Source organism: Ovis aries, chromosome X (assembly GCF_016772045.2).
Source record: "Ovis aries strain OAR_USU_Benz2616 breed Rambouillet chromosome X, ARS-UI_Ramb_v3.0, whole genome shotgun sequence".
Taxonomy (NCBI): Eukaryota; Metazoa; Chordata; class Mammalia; order Artiodactyla; family Bovidae; genus Ovis; species Ovis aries.
The window spans coordinates 125,843,018-125,864,315 of NC_056080.1; the positions used below are offsets into that span (position 1 = coordinate 125,843,018).

The 21,298-nt window shown below is 43.5% G+C and overlaps 1 protein-coding gene across 1 annotated transcript in view; it reads left to right on the forward strand.

The window, feature by feature from the left end:
- The window catches only part of GUCY2F (guanylate cyclase 2F, retinal), a 138,217-nt gene that overhangs the window by 59,978 nt on the left and 56,941 nt on the right, over positions 1-21,298 (forward strand). The window contains exons 8-13 of the mRNA XM_027963150.3: positions 2,977-3,153; positions 5,676-5,832; positions 11,151-11,300; positions 15,209-15,357; positions 18,549-18,712; positions 19,501-19,693. Coding sequence (XP_027818951.1) covers positions 2,977-3,153; positions 5,676-5,832; positions 11,151-11,300; positions 15,209-15,357; positions 18,549-18,712; positions 19,501-19,693 — 990 coding nt within the window. The remainder of the gene's footprint in view (positions 1-2,976; positions 3,154-5,675; positions 5,833-11,150; positions 11,301-15,208; positions 15,358-18,548; positions 18,713-19,500; positions 19,694-21,298) is intronic.

The following is a 21,298-nucleotide window of genomic DNA, read 5'->3' on the forward strand; positions in this document are numbered from 1 at the left end:
TTATTATTTTATTGTATTTTGTGGCTCAGAAATCTTTGCCTATTCCAAGATTTTAGATATAGAGTTATGATCCATTTTGAATTCATTTTGTATATGGACTGAGAGTAGTGGTCACAGTTAATTTTTTTCCATAGAGATATCCAGTGTTCCAGTAACAATTGTTTACAAAAGGCTTTCCTGTCTCCATTTAATTAACTTTTCAACTTGATGAAAAATTAACTGACTATATATGTGTGGGTATGTTTTTGGACTTTCTACTCTGTTTCATTAACTCATCAGTGTATCCTACTGCCAATATCCCACTGTCTTGATTATCATAGCTCTAGAGTAAGTCCTGTAGTTAGGTTGTGTAAGCTCTGCAAATTGTTCTTTTGCAACATTGTTTTTGTTAGGGTAGTTCATTTTAATTTTCCATAAGTTCTTAAATCTACTAGTCTATTACTTTAATAAACCCTTCTGGAATTTTTCATGGGGGGTTATATGAATCTATAAATCAATTTAGGGAAAATGGATATCTTAACAATATTGAGTCTTCCAGTCCATTAATGTGGTACAGATCTTTGTTGAAGTTTTCTTTAAATTTTCTCACCAATGTTTTGATACTATTATACAATATTGAGTAGAAATGGTGAAGGAAGACATCCTTGTCTTACTTTTGACTCTAAAGGGAAAGAATTTAATGTTTTACTATTGGATTTCATATTACCTGAAGGTTTTTTCACACATGTCCTTTTGACTCTAACTTTTTTTTTTAATGATGAAGAGGTTTTTGTATATTCGCTGACTGCCTGCAAAAATTTATCTTTAGATTTTAGGAGTTTGATTATGATGTTTCTTCTGCTGCTGCTGCTAAGTCGCTTCAGTCGTGTCCGACTCTGTGCGACCCCATAGATGGCAGCCCACGAGGCTCCGCCGTCCCTGGGAGTCTCCAGGCAAGAACACTGGAGTGGGTTGCCATTTCTTTCTCCAGTGCATGAAAGTGAAAAGTGAAAGGGAATTCGCTCAGTTGTGTGTGTCTCTTAGCGACCCCATGGACTGCAGCCTTCCAGGCTCCTCCGTCCATGGGATTTTCCAGGCAAGAGTACTGGGGTGGGATGCCTTTGCCTTCTCTGATGATGCATCTAGGTGTAGTTGTTCTCATCTTACTTGACCTCTCTGGTATTTATCACATTTTCCTGAAATTCCTTCCAGCATTTATCTCACCTTCCTGAAACTCTTCTTGTGGTGTTCATAATGTTCTAAATAAGCCTTTCTTTTTAGTCCCATTTCTAAGTGTTTATGTGGGATGTTCTTCCTTTCCTCATCCTTTAAATGTTGAAATTCCTCCCTTTTCTTTTTATTCTATATACTTCCTTGGGTTATCTCATTCACTCCCATTAATTTCATCTACCATTTACATGTTTACAATTCCCAGGTCTATTTATCCAGAATACACTTTTCTCCTGAGCCTCAAACTCTGATTATCTCTAGCCATCTTTGAAATATTTCCAACTTGATGTTCCACAGGCCCTTCATTCTTAACATGTCTCACACTGAATTAATCAGTCTTCTCATCACCCAAAATTTGTTTCCCTCTCTCTTAGGTCAGATTCTCTAAAAGCTGAGCCTGAGATGGGAATTCTTGTTCAAATTACTCATTGAAAGAATGCTCTCAAGAGAAAGGGAGTGGAATGCAGAGTAAGGCAGTTAAAGGGAGAGGAATGCAGGATAAGGCAGAAGTAAAAGCTCAGCAAGTATGTGATCGCAGCTTGAGACTAGCTTCACTATGATCCTATGGGAGAAATACTGCCACACAAGTTATACCATGAGTTCCCCTTTGAGGCTAGGGAGTTGAACTTTTGTACCACTCCCAGTCAGTCAGTCATTACCTGGGATCTGTGGGTGGGCTCTAACATTTCAAGTAAGATAGCTCCCCTTTGTGTTGGGCTGTAGGACAATTTTCAAGAGAATGGAGCAACTGTGAATGATCAGCTAACATTTACAGCAGCTGGGAGATGCACGGTAAAGGGAATATGGGTGGGGTACCAACATATTCACTAGGAAACCTCCTGAATTCCTTATATTGAGGTATATCACAGCCATCTATCCAGGAATCCAAGAAGAAATCTAGAAGTAATCATGGAGCGCTTTTCTCTCTTATCCCCCATTAAATAGTAATAATAATAGATACTAATCGTTTAGTGCCCATAATATTAATTTTGAATTCTATAGTAGAGTTCTCAAAGCTGCACAGGATGTGGCTCCTGTCTCTCTCTCCAGCCTCGTGCCTCATATTCTTTCCCTGATACTGTGTTCTGGCCACCCTAAACCTGTTGCAGTTTCCTCAGCATAACATGCTCTTCCTCTTGGGTGCCCCGCCCCCTGCCACCACGTTACCTTCGTGTGGTCAGCTCTTACTTGCCCTTCATGATGGTTCAGACATTACCTCCTCAGGCAAGCCTTCTCTGACCTCCAAGGCTGAATTAAACACTTCCCATCTGAGCTCCACTAGCTTCCTGCTCTCCCTTCGATAAAAGTCATTTCACATGGAAATGTGTCAGTCAGTTTGCGTGTCTATCACCTCTCTTTGAATATGACCCCTTTCAGGGCGTTGATTTCAGTTTGTTTATCTTTGTATCACTAGCATGCAGTCCAATGCCTTGGACATTGTTGGGACACCCTAAATGTTTCTCATGTTAGTGAAAAAAAATGAATGGATACAAAGGCAAAATGTTGTCCAAATTCTAAATATTTCTTCTGAAACAAATTTTATAAGCTTTGGCCTGATGTTTATAGAAGCTATTTATTTTAATAGATGCTGACTAGATGAATATTCACAGAAAAGCAATCTATTCCACCTCTTACTGTTCTAACCTTTTTTAGTATTTCTAGGTCACTGAACTCCACTCTGTCAGAGTCCCTAAAGAAACAGGAAGAAGGCCCCAACTCCAACTGAGACAGAACAGCTGTGACTCTCTTCTCTCCCTCTGTTTCCAGATGAAGGACCTGCGTCATGAGAATATTAACCCTTTGGTGGGCTTCTTCTGTGATTCGGGGATGTTTGCCATTGTGACAGAATTCTGTTCCCGAAGGAGCCTGGAAGACATACTGATGAATCAGGATGTGAAACTAGATTGGATGTTTAAATCATCACTCCTGCTGGATCTCATCAAGGTTAATGAAAGACTGAAAATCCAAGATTTTCCCCATAGATTAAAGCTTCAATATTTTGGGATGTTTTATTTTCCTTTGGTCATTTTCCTTGGATCACCCCTCCACCTTCCTTCCCTGTGTTGGCCCCCACCTCTTCTCACAGCACCTTGTTATTTGTTTTATATATCTATTATAAGGTCCTGATAAAGAAAAAATTTGTTTGTTCCCCCCACTACCAATTTGAGGGCCAGATTTACTTCCTATAGCCATTGGGCTTCTCAGTGGGTAAAGAATCTGCTTCCAGTGCAGGGGACGCAAGAGATGTGGGTTTGATCCATGGGTGGAGAATATCCTCTGGAGAAGCACTCCATCTCAGTATTGTTACTGGGAGAACCAGACAGAGGAGCCTGGTGGGTTAGAGTCCATGAGGTTGCAAAGAGTCAGATATGACTGAAGTGACTGAGCATGCACGCCTATAGCCGTCGAGCACTCTTCTGCCTTAAGCACTCCTCTTCCTTCCCATTCCTCTGCTTTCTGGATGTGAGGGTGGGCTCATTCCTGGGCTCTTTAGTTCTACTTAGCCCCATCTCCTGGCTTTCACCTTCTAGAAGGTGGTTCAGTTTAGAAATAGGTGAGAGGTCTTTACATAGGTCTATGCCATAGTTACAGATGTGGAACTCAGCATGACCAAGAGCCAAAAAGACCATTGATTCTCTCAGGCAGCACTTCCATTCTCAGAGGCCAGGACTGTTAACAGCCAGTGGGGTTCACAAATGGGTCCATGTGTGCAATTCAGTGGAATCCATGAAATCCCTGGAATGATATGAAAATTGTGTCTATGTGCACCTGTAGTGAGCTGATCTGGATAATCAATGATTGGTTGAGCTTTCTGTATGTTAACCAAAGTCTTGACCCTTGTATTGTGGCCTAACCCTTTTTAAGGTAGCTTTATAGACATTATTTTGTTCCAATTTTGCATAAAAGAATTGTGATTAGCCTCCTTTTATGGAGGCTCTGAGAAGCAAAATGAGGTTTTTTTAAAATATAGTGTCTACCATACATAGTGCTCAATAAATATTTGTCAACCAGCTATTAAGTGGCAGAGCTGATAATATAATTTAAATCTCCTAATTCCTATTCTAATACTTTGTCCACTCACTCTGTAAGCAAAATCCCATGAGTTAAGGGAGAGTTCTCTGAATGAGTCCTCTGAGGCCCATGATGAATGAAACCCAAGCATCTTGGGAGAAATCTCACCCACTGTAGACTCTGCTTGGAAGCACTGGGGACTACAGAATTTCCAGGGTGCAAGATGTAAAATGTATACATACAAAGGAGTGTCAAGTTGCAAAATAGAGCCAGATACTGAAAAGGACTCAGCATAAACAATTCTGAGATTACTGCACTAGAATATGGGTGAATTTGTATTTGAATGATTAAAGTCATCTGAAAAAGTCCCAGTACATCACATTTGAGTGTCATATAAGATTGCTGAACAAACTGCATAGTATTCGCCTTTCTTTTTTATTGTCTATTTTAAATTATAAAGACACATAAAATAAATTACATATATTTTATATACTTACGTATTTTATGAAAGTTATATATTTTATATAAATTATGAACATAAAACAAGTCTATTTATAAAAATAACATATTCAATTAAATTGGAAAGTCAAATGATATAAATATATATGGGAAAAGTATTGACAATTACTCAACCCTCTCATATCCTCCCTCCAACTTCATCACTGCTAATTGCAGTTTGGTGATTAGCCTTGCAATTCATTTTGTGTGTATTTACATCATTATAGATTTTGTTTGCTCTTTAAAATACATACCGTCACATAGTTCTGAAACTTCCTCTTGTTCACTTACTTTGTGGCTTAGATATGGTTCCCTATTAGTACATACAGGTTTGTCTTGTTATTTTTTTAGCTGTTGCAAAATATTTCATAGTTTGGATGTACCACAATTTGGACATCCCTTCTTGATAGCTATTTATTATATGTCCAATTATATAATATAAAACAGAGATGCAAAGAACATTCTTGTGTGTGTCTCCTTGTGTACATGCGCAAGCATTTGGAGAAGTAAAATTTCTCAGGTCACAGGGTATGTGTGCATACTTTCCATTTTGATTGCTGTTTCCAAATTACCCACCCAAAAGGCTGTGTCAGTTTCCATTCCTGCCAGTAGTGGATGAGAGTTGGGCTAGACCTTTGGGGGGAAGATCAGAATCTTCAATTTCTTGGCAATTATATGTGTATAGATCCATCCTGTGTTTGAAATGTCAATAAATCTTGCCATAACGTACAGTTCTTTACTTCCACAAAATATGATTCTTCATCAAAGTGTAAAATTTTAGTGATAAAAGGGACCTGGAAACAATTCTTGTTGTCAAAAGTTTGGCTTTGCCTGCATATAAGAGAAAAGAGCTGAATTCTAGAACATAGTAGCTGTGAACAATCTCAGAAAGTGGCTCTAAAAGCACAAAACAGTTAAATAAATTGCTAAATAAATCTTGTTTGTATAATCTGCAGGGCATGAAGTACTTACACCACAGAGAGTTTGCTCATGGGAGGCTGAAGTCTCGGAATTGTGTGGTGGATGGGCGTTTTGTACTCAAAGTGACAGATTATGGCTTTAATGACATCTTGGAAACCCTAAGACTCTCCCAAGAGGAACCTTCCGCAGAAGGTAAGCAATGTATTGTGCCCTTGTGACGCACACAAGGTACTCCGAAGTTCACATGAGAGCATGCCTTGGATTAAAGCCTCAGGCTGATTCAACTCCTCACTTTTGTTGAAAATCAGCCTCATTTCCAAGCCAAAGGAGTTGAATGAAATCTGCAGGCCGTAATCTCCACACAGCCCAGCCTTCTGAACAAAGCCAGTGCAATAATGTTGAATTCCTGCTGTGGCAGGATTAGGTTATATTGTCTGGAGACCCTAGGTGTCCCTGGAGGAACTTGCTGAGTGCTAGGCACACAGTAGGTGCTCAATAAATACTTGTCAGATTGAATGGAAGGTAATTTGGTAGTTGGACTCCCACAAAGCCCATTCTGGAATGGGATGTCACTAAAGCCTACCCTCACTGTCTCTGTCTAGAGAGAAGAAGCAAAGAGGGCCCCCCCCCCAGCAAGTAAATGCTCCATGGGTTGTGTGGGATGGCGTCAGACCGAAATATGGCCTTCTAGGAAATCAGTAGGCTTGGCTGTAATGCCCATATCGTGTTTTTGTCTTCTATTTGGTGCACCCTTAGCAGCACCAGACAATGCCTGTAGGGGTCATAACAGATCAAAGAAACAGGAGAAATCTGAGACTTCAGGGCTTGGGAGTGAGTGAGTGAGAGCTAGGAGGGAATGAACTGATGGAAAGGAAGAAGGAAGGAAGAGAAAGACGTAAGGAAAGAAAATGAATAGGGTTAAATAAATATAGGAAAGTAGCACATTCAATGTTTTAAGCAGTATTGCAAAGGGGAAGAGGGGAGATGATAACACAAAAATGGAAAAGCAGACAACCCAAAAGAGACAGAGAGAGAATCAAAATGACAACATATACTCATACTCTTAAAAGAATCTTTGGTGTTAAAACTTTTAAAAATGCTGACTTTATAGGAGAAATGAAGACTGAAGGACACACAGTGACACATGCACAGATAGAGATGCAGTCCAGTCATCAGTGACGTCATTTTTGCGCCTAATAAAGCCAGTGGAATATGAGCCTTTAGGGAGTCATCTGATCCAACTCGCCCATTTTACAAATGAGATAACTGAGTCTCAAGATTTGCTCAAATCGTGCACCTACTTAGCAGCATCAGTTCAGATCTTCTGAAGACTAGCTCCTGTACCCAGCTAAATGAAAACATTTAATAACAATTTCCTCTTTCTCTGACCATCAGTATTTTAAAGGACTTGAAGCTCTTGGTAATCACAACAGAAACATGTGATATTGTCTTTCTTTATGTCTCTCTCTGTCTCTGTCTCTTGTTCCCTCTATTTCTCTCTGTGGACCTGTTCTTGTTGACAACTGAATCATATGGTTATTATCTGGCTAATCCCAATTTGAAATCTTGGAGTAGTTGCCCGGTGTTAGGGCTAGGATGTTTGGATGACAGCTGCCGAGTGGGAAGTACTTATCTTCCTATCAAAATTACTCACCTATAAAATAAAACACAATGTCCAGCTTCCTAGGATTCCATTTAACTCACAGATTGGCAACTTTCAAACTTAAGAAACTCTAGTTTTAGAGTAAGGACAGGGTACCTGCAGTGGTTTTTTGTTTGTTTTTGTTTTTTTGGTGTACTGTGTCTGTCTCTTTCCCTGTTTCTCCCTCTTACACTTTCACTCCATTCTCCAAATTGCAAGGGCAATCTGGATGCTCAATCCATTCTTCACACACCGAAGCCAGAGGGAGTTTCCTGAACTGCAAATCTGATCATGTTACAGCTGTGCCAAAACTCATTGAATGGCTTCCCATTGCTCTTAGGATAAAGTTCAAACTCCTTTACATGGCTTACAAGTCTGTCGTGGTTTGGCGTGAGGACCTCTCATGCTTAACCACTGTCTCTATATTCCAGCCGTGCTGACCGCCTTCCAGTTTTTTATTTGCACTAGGTTCTCTCTTACTTCCAGAACTTTACATATACCTTGTTCATTGCTTGGAACACTCTTCCCTTCCCACTTTTACCCACTCATCTGAGTCTGGCTAAATTCTACTCCTTCCAGAAGGCTCAAATGATTCAAGAGGCTTCCTATGATCCCTTAGGCTTGGTGAAATTATCTTCTTTATGATCCTTTAAGGCTTTGAACTTTGTTTTAATACCACATTTTGTTGGTAATACATGTTTAATTAGCTGTCTTCTCTCCCTCCCTAAACTATAAGTCTTGTGAAGGTAAGAAATAAGTTTGCCTCCCACAGTGCCTTTCACCATACCTGGTGGAATAAATGTTTGTTGAATCAATGAATGGAAAAAATAAAGAAACTTGCTGCTCCCTAAGGGTAGATCGTCTGGCTCAATTTGTATTTTACAGATGGGGAAGCCAAGGTTTAGGAAGGTGAGCTGATTAGTGACCCAGATGAGATTGTGAACCCAGGATTCTTGACTTTTGCTCTGTGTTCTCTTGTATCGTATCACTGGCTCTCCAAGGTTGATTTTATCACCATGGCAGGGCTATGAGTTAGCCCTGGTTCCAGTAAACACAAAACAAGCCAAAGTGATTTTTTTTTTTTTCCTGAGAGTTCAAGTCTAATGATAGGCAGTGGCTCTTACTGGGCTCTGGAGTGGGAAGGGGGAGATGGGGGCATGTTGTAAGTGGATTCATTACTGCCTACTCTCAATTACATAAGTATAGTGCAAAAAAATCATTTTAGCCATTAACAACATACACGTAAGTGCTCTCTGAAAACACTGTTTGGTAATGATTGTATTTAATCACCCAGCTTTTTAACCGAGAGTTGTGTCCTCTTTTCCCTTCTTGTGCTGTTAAGTGTGCAGAGGGAGAGGATGCCAGGAACAAGCAGCTGCATACCATTTTCCCTGCCCCCCCCCCACAAACATATGCCTGAAACCCCACGGTCAGTAATGTATTCCTTTGACTAAAGTATTATTCGTTTTTTTCCATTTCATTTGCAAGCATCAGTTCACCTAGGCAAGGTGACTGATGGGCAAAACTCTCCGGTTTTGGGCAGGGGAGTTGGGGGACAATGGCTGGGGACACCTGGAAGACAAAATGAGACAAGTATGTGCTTGGGGTGAGGCTAGAATTTCCTGGACCACCATTTAGATCAGAATGGGCTCCAAATAAGAATTTCCAGGGTGAGTTTCTCTTTCCTGGGTTTCAGCAACAAACCAAAATAATCTGACCTTTTATCCTCCTCCTTGCTTCCTAGGGCCTTGTCCTTTGGACTCTCTTCCCAATGCCCCAAATTTGACAAGCTGAAAAGTTAGCCAGTGTTTCTCCCCACCACCCCCACCCTCAACAGACAATCTTCTCCAGCCTCCTTGTCTGGTTGTCAGCCTGTTGTTTATTCCACTTCTCTCCCGTGGAGGAGCGCCCTGTCCCTTCCTTGTGCATTTTAACCTTTGTATATATCTCGGTCCTCCTCTTGCTGCTGTCACCCCTTGCACCTCACCTCTGGCTCTTGCTGTAATAATTTCCTAGCTGGTTTCCCTGATTCCAGCCTCTCTCCTCCTTCAATCCAGTTTGTGCAGGTTGCCAGATTAATCTTCCCAAACACAACTTTCATCAAATCCCTCTCCAGCTCCAGCACCCCTACTGCCTTTTGTATTCACTCCAAATGCCTTCATTTGGCTCTCGGGGCCTCTCACCTCCTGCCCTCATTCTTCCAGCCACCCTCCCTCCCCCACTTCATCAACCTCATTTCTCATTTCTCATTATTCCTTAACAGAGCCCTTCTCTTCAGCCAAGTTAATCTGCTTATCATCACTCCCATCCACAATTTGCTCCTTTCTACCTCTTGTTCTTTTGCACGCACTGTTCTTTCTCCCTGCAAAGCCCTTACCCTCTCAGCTCTAGGAAACTGCATCCTTGACCTTCTTAACAAGCTCCTTTAAGATTTAACTTTTCCAGGAAGCCTTCCTGGAATAATTTGATCAGCTCAGTTTTTTTTTTTTTTATTAGCTCGAATCTCATGGACTTGCCAATATTGAACCATTTTTTGAGCTACAGAAACAGCAATTTCATATCGTTCAATGTAAAACATTCCCATTATTAATCGGTATTTCTTTATATGTTGCTTAAGGAAACTTGCCCCCAAATTTCTGAGTCTCTGATTGCCATGCGTGTGTATGCTAAGTCTCTTTAGTCATGTCCGACTCTGTGCAACCCTATGGACTGTAGCTTGCCAGGCTCCTCGGTCCATGGGATTCTCCAGGCAAGCTCACAGGAGGTGGATTGCCATGCCCTCCAAGGGATCTTTCTGACCCGGGGATCAAACCTGAGTCTCATAACTCCTGCATTGGTAGTCAGGTTCTTTACCACTAGCATCACCTGCAGAGATTATATTTTTTTTTAATGTGTGCTTAATATTGGCTTTTAATAGATTTCCTTCCTTACACTATAGAGCTTCCCAGGTGACTCAGTGGTAAAGAATCTGCCTGCCAATGCAGGAGCCACAGGAGACGTGGGTTCGATCCCTGGGTTAGGAAGATCCCTTGGAAAAGGAAATGGCGACCAACTCCAGTATTCTTGCCTGGGAAATCCCGTGGACAGCTGAGCCTGATGGGCTACAGCCCATGGGGTCACAAAGAGTCAGATATGACTGAGTGACTATGCATACACTATACAGTGGCCCACATCACCATCGCTGTTGTATTGCAATTAGGGGTACACATGTGTGTCTTGCCAGCTGGTCTGTGAACTCTGCAAGGGCAAAGGCAAGGTCTAATTCATCTCTGCCACTGCCCCATCCCTAGCACGGTGCCTCGTACATAGTAAATCCTCAGTAAATAATTGTGGAACTGAGTTGAAGGAATTGCTGCACCCTTTTGCTCTGCAAGGAACAGAGGAGGCTTGGGGATCCTCTAATCCTCAGTTAAGACCTGGAGAAATCAACTTGTGAATCCCTGAGCCCCAGCACATTCAAATTACCAGACACATGTAGATCTCAGCACACAGCAAATCCATGGCAACCAGTCTGGCAGTGCATTCGCCTTTCCCTGGAAGCTGGCCAACTGCTACTTGCAGGCTCAACAGAGCAAGAAAGCCAGCACCAGATAGTTTTTCTATTTCGAGCTTCTGTGCCCTTCCCCACACCTCTGCTGTGTCTGCCTGTATGCTCCTGGGGGTGGGGAAAGTAGTATGCTTTTGCTGTGAGTAATTCCTAGATTCATATATTCAGACCCTGGGGGCGGGAGGGCAGCACTAGCATGCCAGTCTGTCTTAATAAAAATATAAAGCAGTCAATAAAACAGCACCCTTGGAGCCCTCGAGGGCACTGCAAATGCTGTCAGTTAATTCTCCCTAGATTCATTACACAATGCTTTCTTTTCAGAGTTGCTGTGGACAGCCCCTGAACTGTTGAGAGCCCCGAGGGGCAGCAGGTTACGTTCTTTTGCAGGAGACGTCTATAGCTTTGCCATCATCATGCAGGAAGTGATGGTCCGGGGCACTCCATTCTGCATGATGGATCTGCCTGCCAAAGGTAAGCAGGAGATGTGAAAAAGGTACCAGGACCCCACCATGATCCAGGTCGTCAGGCCGACCTAGGCTGTTGTGATTTGCCAAAAGAGTGAACACGGTCCTGTGTTTGTGCTAACTGCCTGCTGGTCTGCAAGCAGCCTGTGTTGTGTGCAGGTGGCACTTGGAGCCAGAACGCTTTAGGCATTTGGAAGGAATTCCCCCCACCCAAGAAGCTGGTCCTTTTCCGAACTATGACATAAGCCAAGAGCCTAAAGGACTTTTATGTTAGCTTTTTTTTTTTTGGCAGCCCCCTACCATTCCTTTCAGATACCCCCTGCCAGAGATTTCAGTGCCCCCTCCATGATGCTCCTGGATGTCAGAATCCTCCCTTTTCCTTGTGACCTGCTGTAGTCTTTCATCCTTATCTCCCATCAGAATCTTTGGCTGCCAGGCAAAAGTTTGAGGAGAAGCAGGATGCTGACATATTCTAAAAGTATGAGCTCACTAGATATTAAATAATTAGGAATGGAAAAATAGTAAGTTTATTAGTGGAGGACCCTGACGACATTGCTTTAACCAAGTGATTGAGGAACATCGTGTCTCCCCTGCCATAATGCACTGAGAAGGGCACAGTACCACCCTTGTGGTCTTCTTGCCCCCGAATGCATAAGCTCAATCTTACCATGAGAAAACATCAGACATAGCCCAACTGAGAGGCATTCTGACTGGCCAGTACTCATCAGAAGTATCAAAGTCATGAAAGACAGGGAGAGAATGAGGCACCATCACAAACTGGAGGAGACTGAGACAGAGCAATGAAATATGATATGGATATTGAATTGGGTTGTGAAACAAACACAAAAGGATATTAGGGGGAAAATAATGAAATTCAAATAAAGACTCTAGATTAGTAATAAGCATTGTGCTGATATTAACTTCCTCTGTACTGTGATTTTATAAGTTGCTAACATTAGGGGGAAGCTGAGTAAAGGAGATATAGGCAATTATTGTATATTTAGTTTTTTACAACTTTTCTGAAAGTCTAAATGTATTTCAAAATACAAGATTTTAAAAATGCAAAATCAAACCAAACCTAAAATACTTAGTAGTATTTTGCCCCACTCAAAGCTTTATTTCTACCTAAACCCCCTCCCCAACAGTTCCTCATCACAAGTTAAATGAAGCCCAGTCCCCTCACATAACACACACAATCTGGTCCCTAGCTGCATCTTTAGGCTTATCTTCTGTCATTCCTCATACTCCAGCTAAGCTATGTGACTGGCAGTGCCTTGAAATCACCACTATCTCTCCCACCTTGGTGCCTCCACATGTGTTGCCTGTTTGCCTCATCCAACTCATGTCACCTTCACTGGGAAACCTTCTCTGACCTTTTAAGTGTGGGATGGATGTCCCCTCTGTGCTCTCCCGAGCGTATGCCTGCTAGAGCACTTATATTGCTGGTCCTTGTTTGTCTTTCCAATTGAACTGTGAACTCCTCAAGGACATGAACCATGCTGGGCCTAAGAACAGAGGTGACCTAGTTCACTTGTCAGTGTTCTGACACAGGGACAAGGGAACTTGATGGTATTCTGACAAAGAGACTCCTGTACTAGTGAGTTGGGTGGGGCAGTTGCACTCCATAGGGTCAGTTTCCATGGAATCTATTGCACTGGGGCCAGGGTAAGAGATGTGATGGAGAAACCATCACTGTATGGGCCAGCCTGAGTTAGCAGAGCAGAAGGTGTCATGTCACAAGGAGCAGAGGCAACAACTGAAATTGTTTCATGGAGGCTAGGTGATATTTCTTATGTGGTATAAAGGCATACTGCTGGAGGGTTATAGCCAAGGCAAAGGTAGGAAAGACACACTGGTGGTGCCAGCAAGGTTTGGTTCATGATGAGGATGTGAGAGTCAAGGGTGTGAAGAGGGGACTAGGGATAAGCAATGAGCTGAAGAGATAGTCAGGGCTTGGATTTTATCCTGTGGGTGATAAAAATCCATAAAGAGATTTCAAGCAAAAAAGCGACATGGCCAAATTCGTGTTTTCAGAATGGTTTGGAGAAGGCTGAGGTGGAAGCAGAGAGACCATGCAAGGTCTGATACATAGTAAATGTTGCACTCAGTGGAAGTCAAGTACTAGCAGCCAGGAGGATCCCAAGAGCCCCTGAATGATTTAATGGTGTTCTTAATTCCCTTCCCCTAGCGACCAGGCAGGGCCCATAACCTGGGCCTTCAGTGGGGGCTAATTGGGTCTACTGTGGGGATTGAAAGGCTTAGATATTTGGGGATGGGTGAAAGGAGCTAGATCATTGAAGCAATGGATAAATAACAAGGTCCTACTGTATAGCACAGGCTTCCCTGGTGGCTTAGTGGTAAAGAATCCGCTTGCCAATGCAGGAGATTTGATCTCCATGGATTTGATCCCTGGGTCAGGAAGATCCCCTGGAGAAGGGAATGGCAACCCACTCCAATATTCTTGCCTGAAGAATTCCTTGGACAGAGGAGTCTGGTGGGCTTCAGTCCATGAGGTCACAAAGAGTCAGACACAACTGAGGGACTAATGCACAAGCTGGAATCAAGATTGCCGGGAGAAATATCAATAACCTCAGATATGCAGATGACACCACCCTTATGGCAGAAAGTGGAGAGGAACTAAAAAGCCTCTTGATGAAAGTGAAAGAGGAGAGTGAAAAAGTTGGCTTAAAGCTCAACATTCAGAAAACGAAGATCATGGTATCTGGTCCCATCACTTCATGGGAAATAGATGGGAAATGGTGGAAACAGTGTCAGACTTTATTTTGGGGGCTCCAAAATCACTGCAGATGGTGACTGCAGCCATGAAATTAAAAGACGCTTACTCCTAGGAAGAAAAGTTATGACCAACCTAGATACCATATTGAAAAGCAGAGACATTACTTTTCAACAAAGGTCCGTCTAGTCAAGGCTATGGTTTTTCCAGTGGTCATGTATGGATGTGAGAGTTGGACTGTGAAGAAAGCTGAGCACCAAAGAATTGATGCTTTTGAACTGTGGTGTTGGAGAAGACTCTTGAGAGTCCCTTGGACTGCAAGGAGATCCAACCAGTCCATTCTGAAGGAGATCAGTCCTAGGTGTTCTTTGGAAAGAATGATGCTAAAGCTGAAAGTCCAGTACTTTGGCCACCTCATGGGAAGAGCTGACTCATTGGAAAAGACTCTGATTCTGGGAGGGATTGGGGGCAGGAGGAGAAGGGGACAACAGAGGATGAGATGGCTGGATGGCATCACTGACTCGATGGCTGTGAGTCTGAGTGAACTCTGGGAGTTGGTGATGGACAGGGAGGCCTGGCGTGCTGCAATTCATGGGGTCACAAAGAGTCGGACACGACTGAGCGACTGAACTGAACTGAACTGATACCAGAAATTAACACAACATTGTAAATCAACTATATATCAATAAAAAACTTAAATAATATGTAGCAGAAGTAGAACAAAGCTGTGCTTAAATGATTTTTGTTGTTTTGTCATTAAGTCATGTCTTTGCGACCCTATGGAATGTAGGCCACCAGGGCCCTATGTCCATGGGCTAGCCCAGGCAAAAATACTGGAATGGGTTGCCATTTCCTCCTCCAAGGGATCTTCCCGACCCAGGGATGAAACCTGCATCTCCTGTATTGGCAGGCAATGAGCCACCAGGGAAGCCTGCTTAAATGATACCAAATACCTCAGTTAATTATTAATAGTTTCTCACTCCCTTTCTTGACTGATTGATATAGCCTTTGCTCAGATATAATTTATATTCAGGTCACCTAAGGAGAAAGTGGAATAGATGGCCTTTTTGTGATTTCTCTTGCCTGACGTCATTCTTGTTTAAAACTCAATTATCTTTACCAAATCTTGGTACTTTCCCCACAATTTGTAGACCTTTTTTTTTTTTTTTGCTTCCTGACAGAAATCATAGAAAGACTTAAGAAGCCTCCTCCAGTGTACAGACCAGTGGTTCCTCCTGAGCATGCACCCCCAGAATGTCTCCAGCTGATGAAGCAGTGCTGGGCTGAGGCTGCAGAACAACGACCAACATTTGATGAAATATTTAACCAGGTAAGGACTCTGTGAAGCTTAGCACTGCCCAGAAGCCATCTTGAAGCCAGCCTACCAAGACGAACTCCTTTGGTTCTCATCATATTGTGGAAGGACCCTCTTGCAAGAGAAGAAGGCATTCATCATGGGGATGAAGCATGGAACTGGCTATTTGAAGGCCCTTTGGTGCTGGATCATCTCCAGTACATCCCCCAAGTGCATTAGGATTCATTTTGGTCTCTCCTGTATCTGAACCTCTGCTCCATACCATCCACAATCTGACCTAACTGACCTTTCAAAGATGAACTTGAACCACCAAGCATTTGCAAGGCACTGTCATTGAGACCATTAGTAGAAGGAGTAGGTGGATCCTGGAATAGATGCTTTGGAAACTCCAGAGAACTCTGATGCGTATCTCATTTAAGTGAAGCCAGATTGTTTTGGGAGGGTATGGAAAAATATGAAGAGTTTGAAAGGGTTTTCAGGCTGGAAGGAAGTGCAAACATGGAGTGCAAAAGCAGGAGATTCCTTTGGTTCCTAGGGAACTGCTTGAGGCAATAAGCCCCGTGTGCTCAGTCATGTCTGACTCTTTTGACCCCATGGACTGTCACCTGCCAGGCTCCTCTGTATATGGAATCTCCAAGGCAAGAATACTGGAGTGGGTTGCCATTTGCTTCTCCAGGGGACCTACCCAGGGATCGAGCCTGTGTCTCCTGCATTGGCAGGCAAATTCTTTACCATTTAGCCACCTGGGAAGCCCTACTTGAGGCAATAAAGTACATGAAAAGTGATAAGTTCCCTCCTTAAGATACTGAGTTTCTAAAGAGCTTGACTCTTGCCCTAGAAGTCAGGATTCCACAGGGAATATGAGGAGCGGAGAGAGAGCCCTGCTAAGGTGCAGTTCCTATGTCAGAGCATGCACTTGAGCGCTTTGTTCAAATGACAGGATACCGAAACTGAGGGAGTGCTCTGTCAGTGGTGGCGGAGAGGCTTTTGAACCTGGCTGGTGTACCGCACTGAGATGCTCAGTGAGTGGCAGGTATCTGAGGTGGAAAACAGAAAGAGTTGGATTGAAAGCCTGGGGGGCCCTGAATATTAAGTCATCCATGTCCCCAGCTCAGAATGCCTCCATTAGCCTGGCTGAGTCTCTTGAGGACACTCAGAAAGGTGTTCAGTAGTAGCAGGGGAAAGGCACAGAATTATGGAGGTCAAATTTCTGAAAACTTACCATGAGGCAGGAAGAAAAGCATTCACCCTGGTGTTGATGCTAGAGATGTTATTTCAGAAGGCAGCAGAGAAGCTGGTGAAAGATAGAAGGAGTGCACATCTAGGAGCTCAAAAAACTGTCTCCTTTTAATTGGTCAATTTCCAGGCAAAGTCATGAAATGACAAATAGAAAAACCAAGGCATCAAAAATGTAAATGACTTTCAAATAGGATGGCTTGGGGCTGCCCTCACTGAAATGCCTCCCCAATCCCTGCAGCTAATCCAACTGAAATGGGTAGAGGAGGAGGCTCCCTGGGTTAGGCAATAGGGGAATTGGAAAGATCCCCTGTAGCGGGGCACAGCCACCCACTCCAGTCTTCTTGCCTGGAGAATCCCATGGACAGAGGAGCCTGGTACACTACAGTCCATGGGGTTGCACGGAGTCAGACACGACTGAGCATCTGAGCACCAAAGCCTCTGAGTTTGCTCTTGCGATTACCAACAGGACCTCGGTGGACAGGCAGATGCAGACCAGGCTCAGAAGGAAGCTTAGCTTTGGGGCATTGAGTGCTACGTAGAACACATGTGAACCCTTATGTGTATAAAAGGGTTCACTGGGACAGATTCCTAGGTGTTTGTTGAGCAAAATTACCACCAGTCTTCTCTTGGTGTCAACCCAGCCTTTTGCCTGCTGAATACAGCAGTAAGGAGGGGCTACCCTTCATGAAGATTGAAGGCAGGAGGAGTAGGGGATGACAGAGGATGAGATGGTTGGATGGCCTCACTGACTCAATGGACATGAATTTGAGCAAGTTCCAGGAGTTGGTGATGGACAGGGAAGCCTGGTGTGCTGCAGTCCATGGGGTTGCAAAGAGTCAGACACGATTGAGTGGCTGAACTGAACCAATGTTATGACAAACTCCTTGTCCCTGTACATGAACAGGGTCCCAGGAGGGCACATTGCAAATCTGTGGCATGCAGCCACCTCTAAAGGATCAGGGGCAAGACCAGTTGAATTTCTACATGACCCTGACATGAAGGCCAAGTCTTAGGAGACACCATTACTCTTGGGCCCCATGGTAAGAAATAAAGATAGATCTTACCATGTAGATCTTACCAGGCTTTCCTGGTGGCTCAGATGGTAAAGAATCTGCCTGCAATGCAGGAGCCCTGGGCTCGATCCCTGGGTTGGGAAGATCCCCTGGCAACCCACTCTAGCCTTCTTGCCTGGAGAATTCCGTAGACAGAGGAGCCTGCAGGGCTACAATCCATGCGATCACAAAGAGTCAGACATGACTGAGGGACTAACAAACATTTAAAAAAAAATGTAGATCTTGGGTCACATTTAAGAGGTCAAGGAACCTCCAGCTGTCCAAGTACTAGTAACATGGTGGCATTAGAAGATAAGTATAGTTTTGTAGGTTGATGATCTAGAAGAGTAAAAGAGCCCTCCTCTTTCCCTTATCCCACTTCACGACTGGCCTGAGCTCCAGACCAAATCTTGCCTTTGAAGTGGCCCCTGGTGGCTCAGATGGTAAAGCGTCTGCCCGCAATGCGGGAGACCTGGGTTCGATTCCTCGGTTGGGAAGGTCCCCTGGAAAAGGAAATGGCAATCTCCTCCAGCACTCTTGCCTGGAAAATCCCATGGATGGAGGAGCCTGATAGGCTACACCCCATGGGGTCGCAAAGAGTCAGACAAGACTGAGCGACTTCACTTCACTGCTTATGTGTTAGCATCTCAGAACTGAGGGGTACTGACCAGAGAGCACCTTTGCTTAGACTTGAAAGAACCAGAAGGGTAGGGGAAGAACTACTCAGGGAAAAAGAGCTCTGTGAATGGGCCAGGGTGACAAAAGAGTGAGAAGTGACTTTTCTTATTTATACATGGCTTTACCTCTCTTGCCTTGGCATTTTAGAGGAAGGGATGTGTGATAAAGGGTCTTGCTCCATCGCCTCTAAGTTTAAGGAGTAAGAATTCTCTGGCTCTCTTTCTGCTTTACTTCCAGTTTAAAACTTTCAATAAAGGGAAGAAGACTAATATTATTGACTCTATGCTTCGGATGCTGGAGCAATATTCTAGCAACTTGGAAGATTTGATCCAGGAGCGAACTGAAGAGCTGGAAATTGAAAAACAGAAAACGGAAAAGCTCCTGACACAGATGCTACCACCGTATGTGTGAAACCTGAGGAGTGTGAATGCTTGTAGCAGTGTGTTCTATTAAAAATAGAAAAAAAAAGTGCCAATCAGCTAACTGCTCCCTCCCCATGTCCTGTACCCTCTCTATTCCCAGTAGGTTTGAGTCACACCTTCAAATCAAAGAATTGGAAAACCCAGGGAGCAGAGCACACTTCCTAATTTTCCACTTCTTGTGGATCATGCTAGTCATTTACATTTTTGATGCCTTGGTTTTTCTATTTGTCATTTCATGACTTTGCCTGGAAGTTGACCAATTAAAAGGAGACAGTTTTTTGAGCTCCTAGAGGGAAGTAGCTGGGTTGTTTTTCTAGGCTTTTCCTTCCTTAGAGTGGGAGCCTTATGTGTTGCTACCATTTCCAAATTTTTCAAGTCCCCTTATCATGATCTGCTAGGAGATAATCAGGGAAGTTAGTCTCCTGCAAAGGCAAACTCCTGGGAACATTTCGTGCCCCTAGGTGGGGTGGAGTGGGTGGGTCGGGGGAAGCAGAGAAAGAAGGATAGAGAGTTGGAAAAAGTCCACAAAGGAACAAACCAGGACTCTCTGCTCAATGACGTATTCCAGCACCTGGCACATTGCCTGGCACATTGTAAGCACTCAATATCTGTTTGTGAAATAAATGAAAGAAAGAGTGTTTGCATCCCAGTGACATTTTCTTCCTTCTTACCTACTTGGCAGTGAATTTTGGAGAAATTGTGTTCTAGCAGATGTGGCCTGGAGGGAGGCCTGTGTCCTCTGAGGAATGTCTGTGTCTGCTTTTCAGATCAGTTGCGGAATCTCTCAAAAAGGGCTGCACAGTTGAACCGGAGGGCTTTGACTTGGTCACCTTGTACTTCAGCGACATTGTGGGCTTCACTACTATCTCAGCCATGAGTGAGCCCATTGAGGTGGTGGATCTTCTCAATGACCTGTACACCCTCTTTGATGCCATCATTGGCAGTCATGATGTCTACAAGGTACATTACTTAGCAGGACAGTATGTTCCAGAGAGCAATTTTGATATGAGGCCCACCTGTGTGTACTCCAAAATTGAAGGAAGGATGCAATTTTATCGAATGCCATTATTTAGGAATTAAAATTTAAATAGTATACCACTTCCATTGGTCTCCATTGAAATCGAAGGCCAAATAAAATGCATATAATGTCACATTTTTCAAAATAACAAGCTCAACACAGCAAGAGATTGCTGGTCAGATTTCTTTTGAGCTGTTTTCTAGAACTGGGACTAAAAAGAGGTTGAGACCAATAAGTATTGTTGTTCTTCAGTTTCCAAGTACCCACAGGGCAGGCATGGAAGGGCATACAGAAGTGTTAGTGTTTGGCCCATAGTTGATGACTAAATTCATCTTGGGAAATTTTGTGTATATATAATACATGCTATTAAAATTTGGTTCCCTCCTTTAGGTACTGTTTTTATACAGGAGGAAACTCAACTTTGGACCTGAGGCTCTCTGGGATTGCTACAGGGTAACCTAAAGCCCACCTAGTGGTCTGAGGTTTCAAGAAGTGATTAATTGTGAGGTTGTAACCTGCTGCTCCCCGGAGAAGGCAATGGCACCCCACTCCAGTACTCTTGCCTGGACAATCCCATGGTCGGAGGAGCCTGGTGGGCTACAGTCCATGGGATCTCGATGAGTCGGACACGACTGAGCGGCTTCACTTTCACTTTTCACTTTCATGCATTGGAGAAGGAAATGGCAACCCACTCCAGTGTTCTTGCCTGGAGAATCCCAGGGACAGGGGAGCCTGATGGGCTGCCGTCTATGGGGTCACACAGAGTCGGACATGACTGAAGAGACTTAGCAGCAGCAGCAACCTGCTGCTCCCACTTCCCCTGATCCCTCCAGCATGTCACTTTCCACTATTTCTGTCAAAGGTGGCAGAAGATGAGTGGAGAACAGATGACTATATTCACTCATTTTGGTGCCATGCTTTTTTCCTCTTGATTGTATGTGTTGCCCTGTCTCTAGGCAGAAAAATGACTAAAAATCTCATAGCTGCGCAGGAACATGTCCATGTTGTCTGCAACATCGAAACTTGTTTTAGTGATGGAAAAAGATGCCCCAGGCATCTCACACTTTAGACAGCTCCTCTGTCCCAGGAACCCAGCTGGAGCTGGAGAATGAGTAGCTCCATTCATTGGATCCTTCACAGTAGCCTGAAAGGTTCCAACTCTCAAATCACACACAGGGCAGTGTGTCTATCTCAGATTAGACAGGGCTCTTTCAGGTCAAGTAGAGAGCCTTGGGGCTAGGCCAAGCTGCCTAAATAGGGCTCAGAAACAGGCATCATGCCTGTCAATCAGCAGGAGCTGCAAACTAATCAAGAAGCACACGTGGAAACCATGGTGCAGGAAAAATCCATGGAATCAGACTACCTGTCTTAACTTGTTGAATTCAAGCAGCCTGAAGAGAAAAACAAATCACTGAAAGCTAATTCAGTTGAAATTAAAATCAAAGATGATTCAGTGTGGGCAGTAACACAGCCACGAGTTTAATCAATCCAGCTGATACTGTTCAGACAATTGTTGGGGGTCTTGGGAATGAGGCTGTTAGGTATTT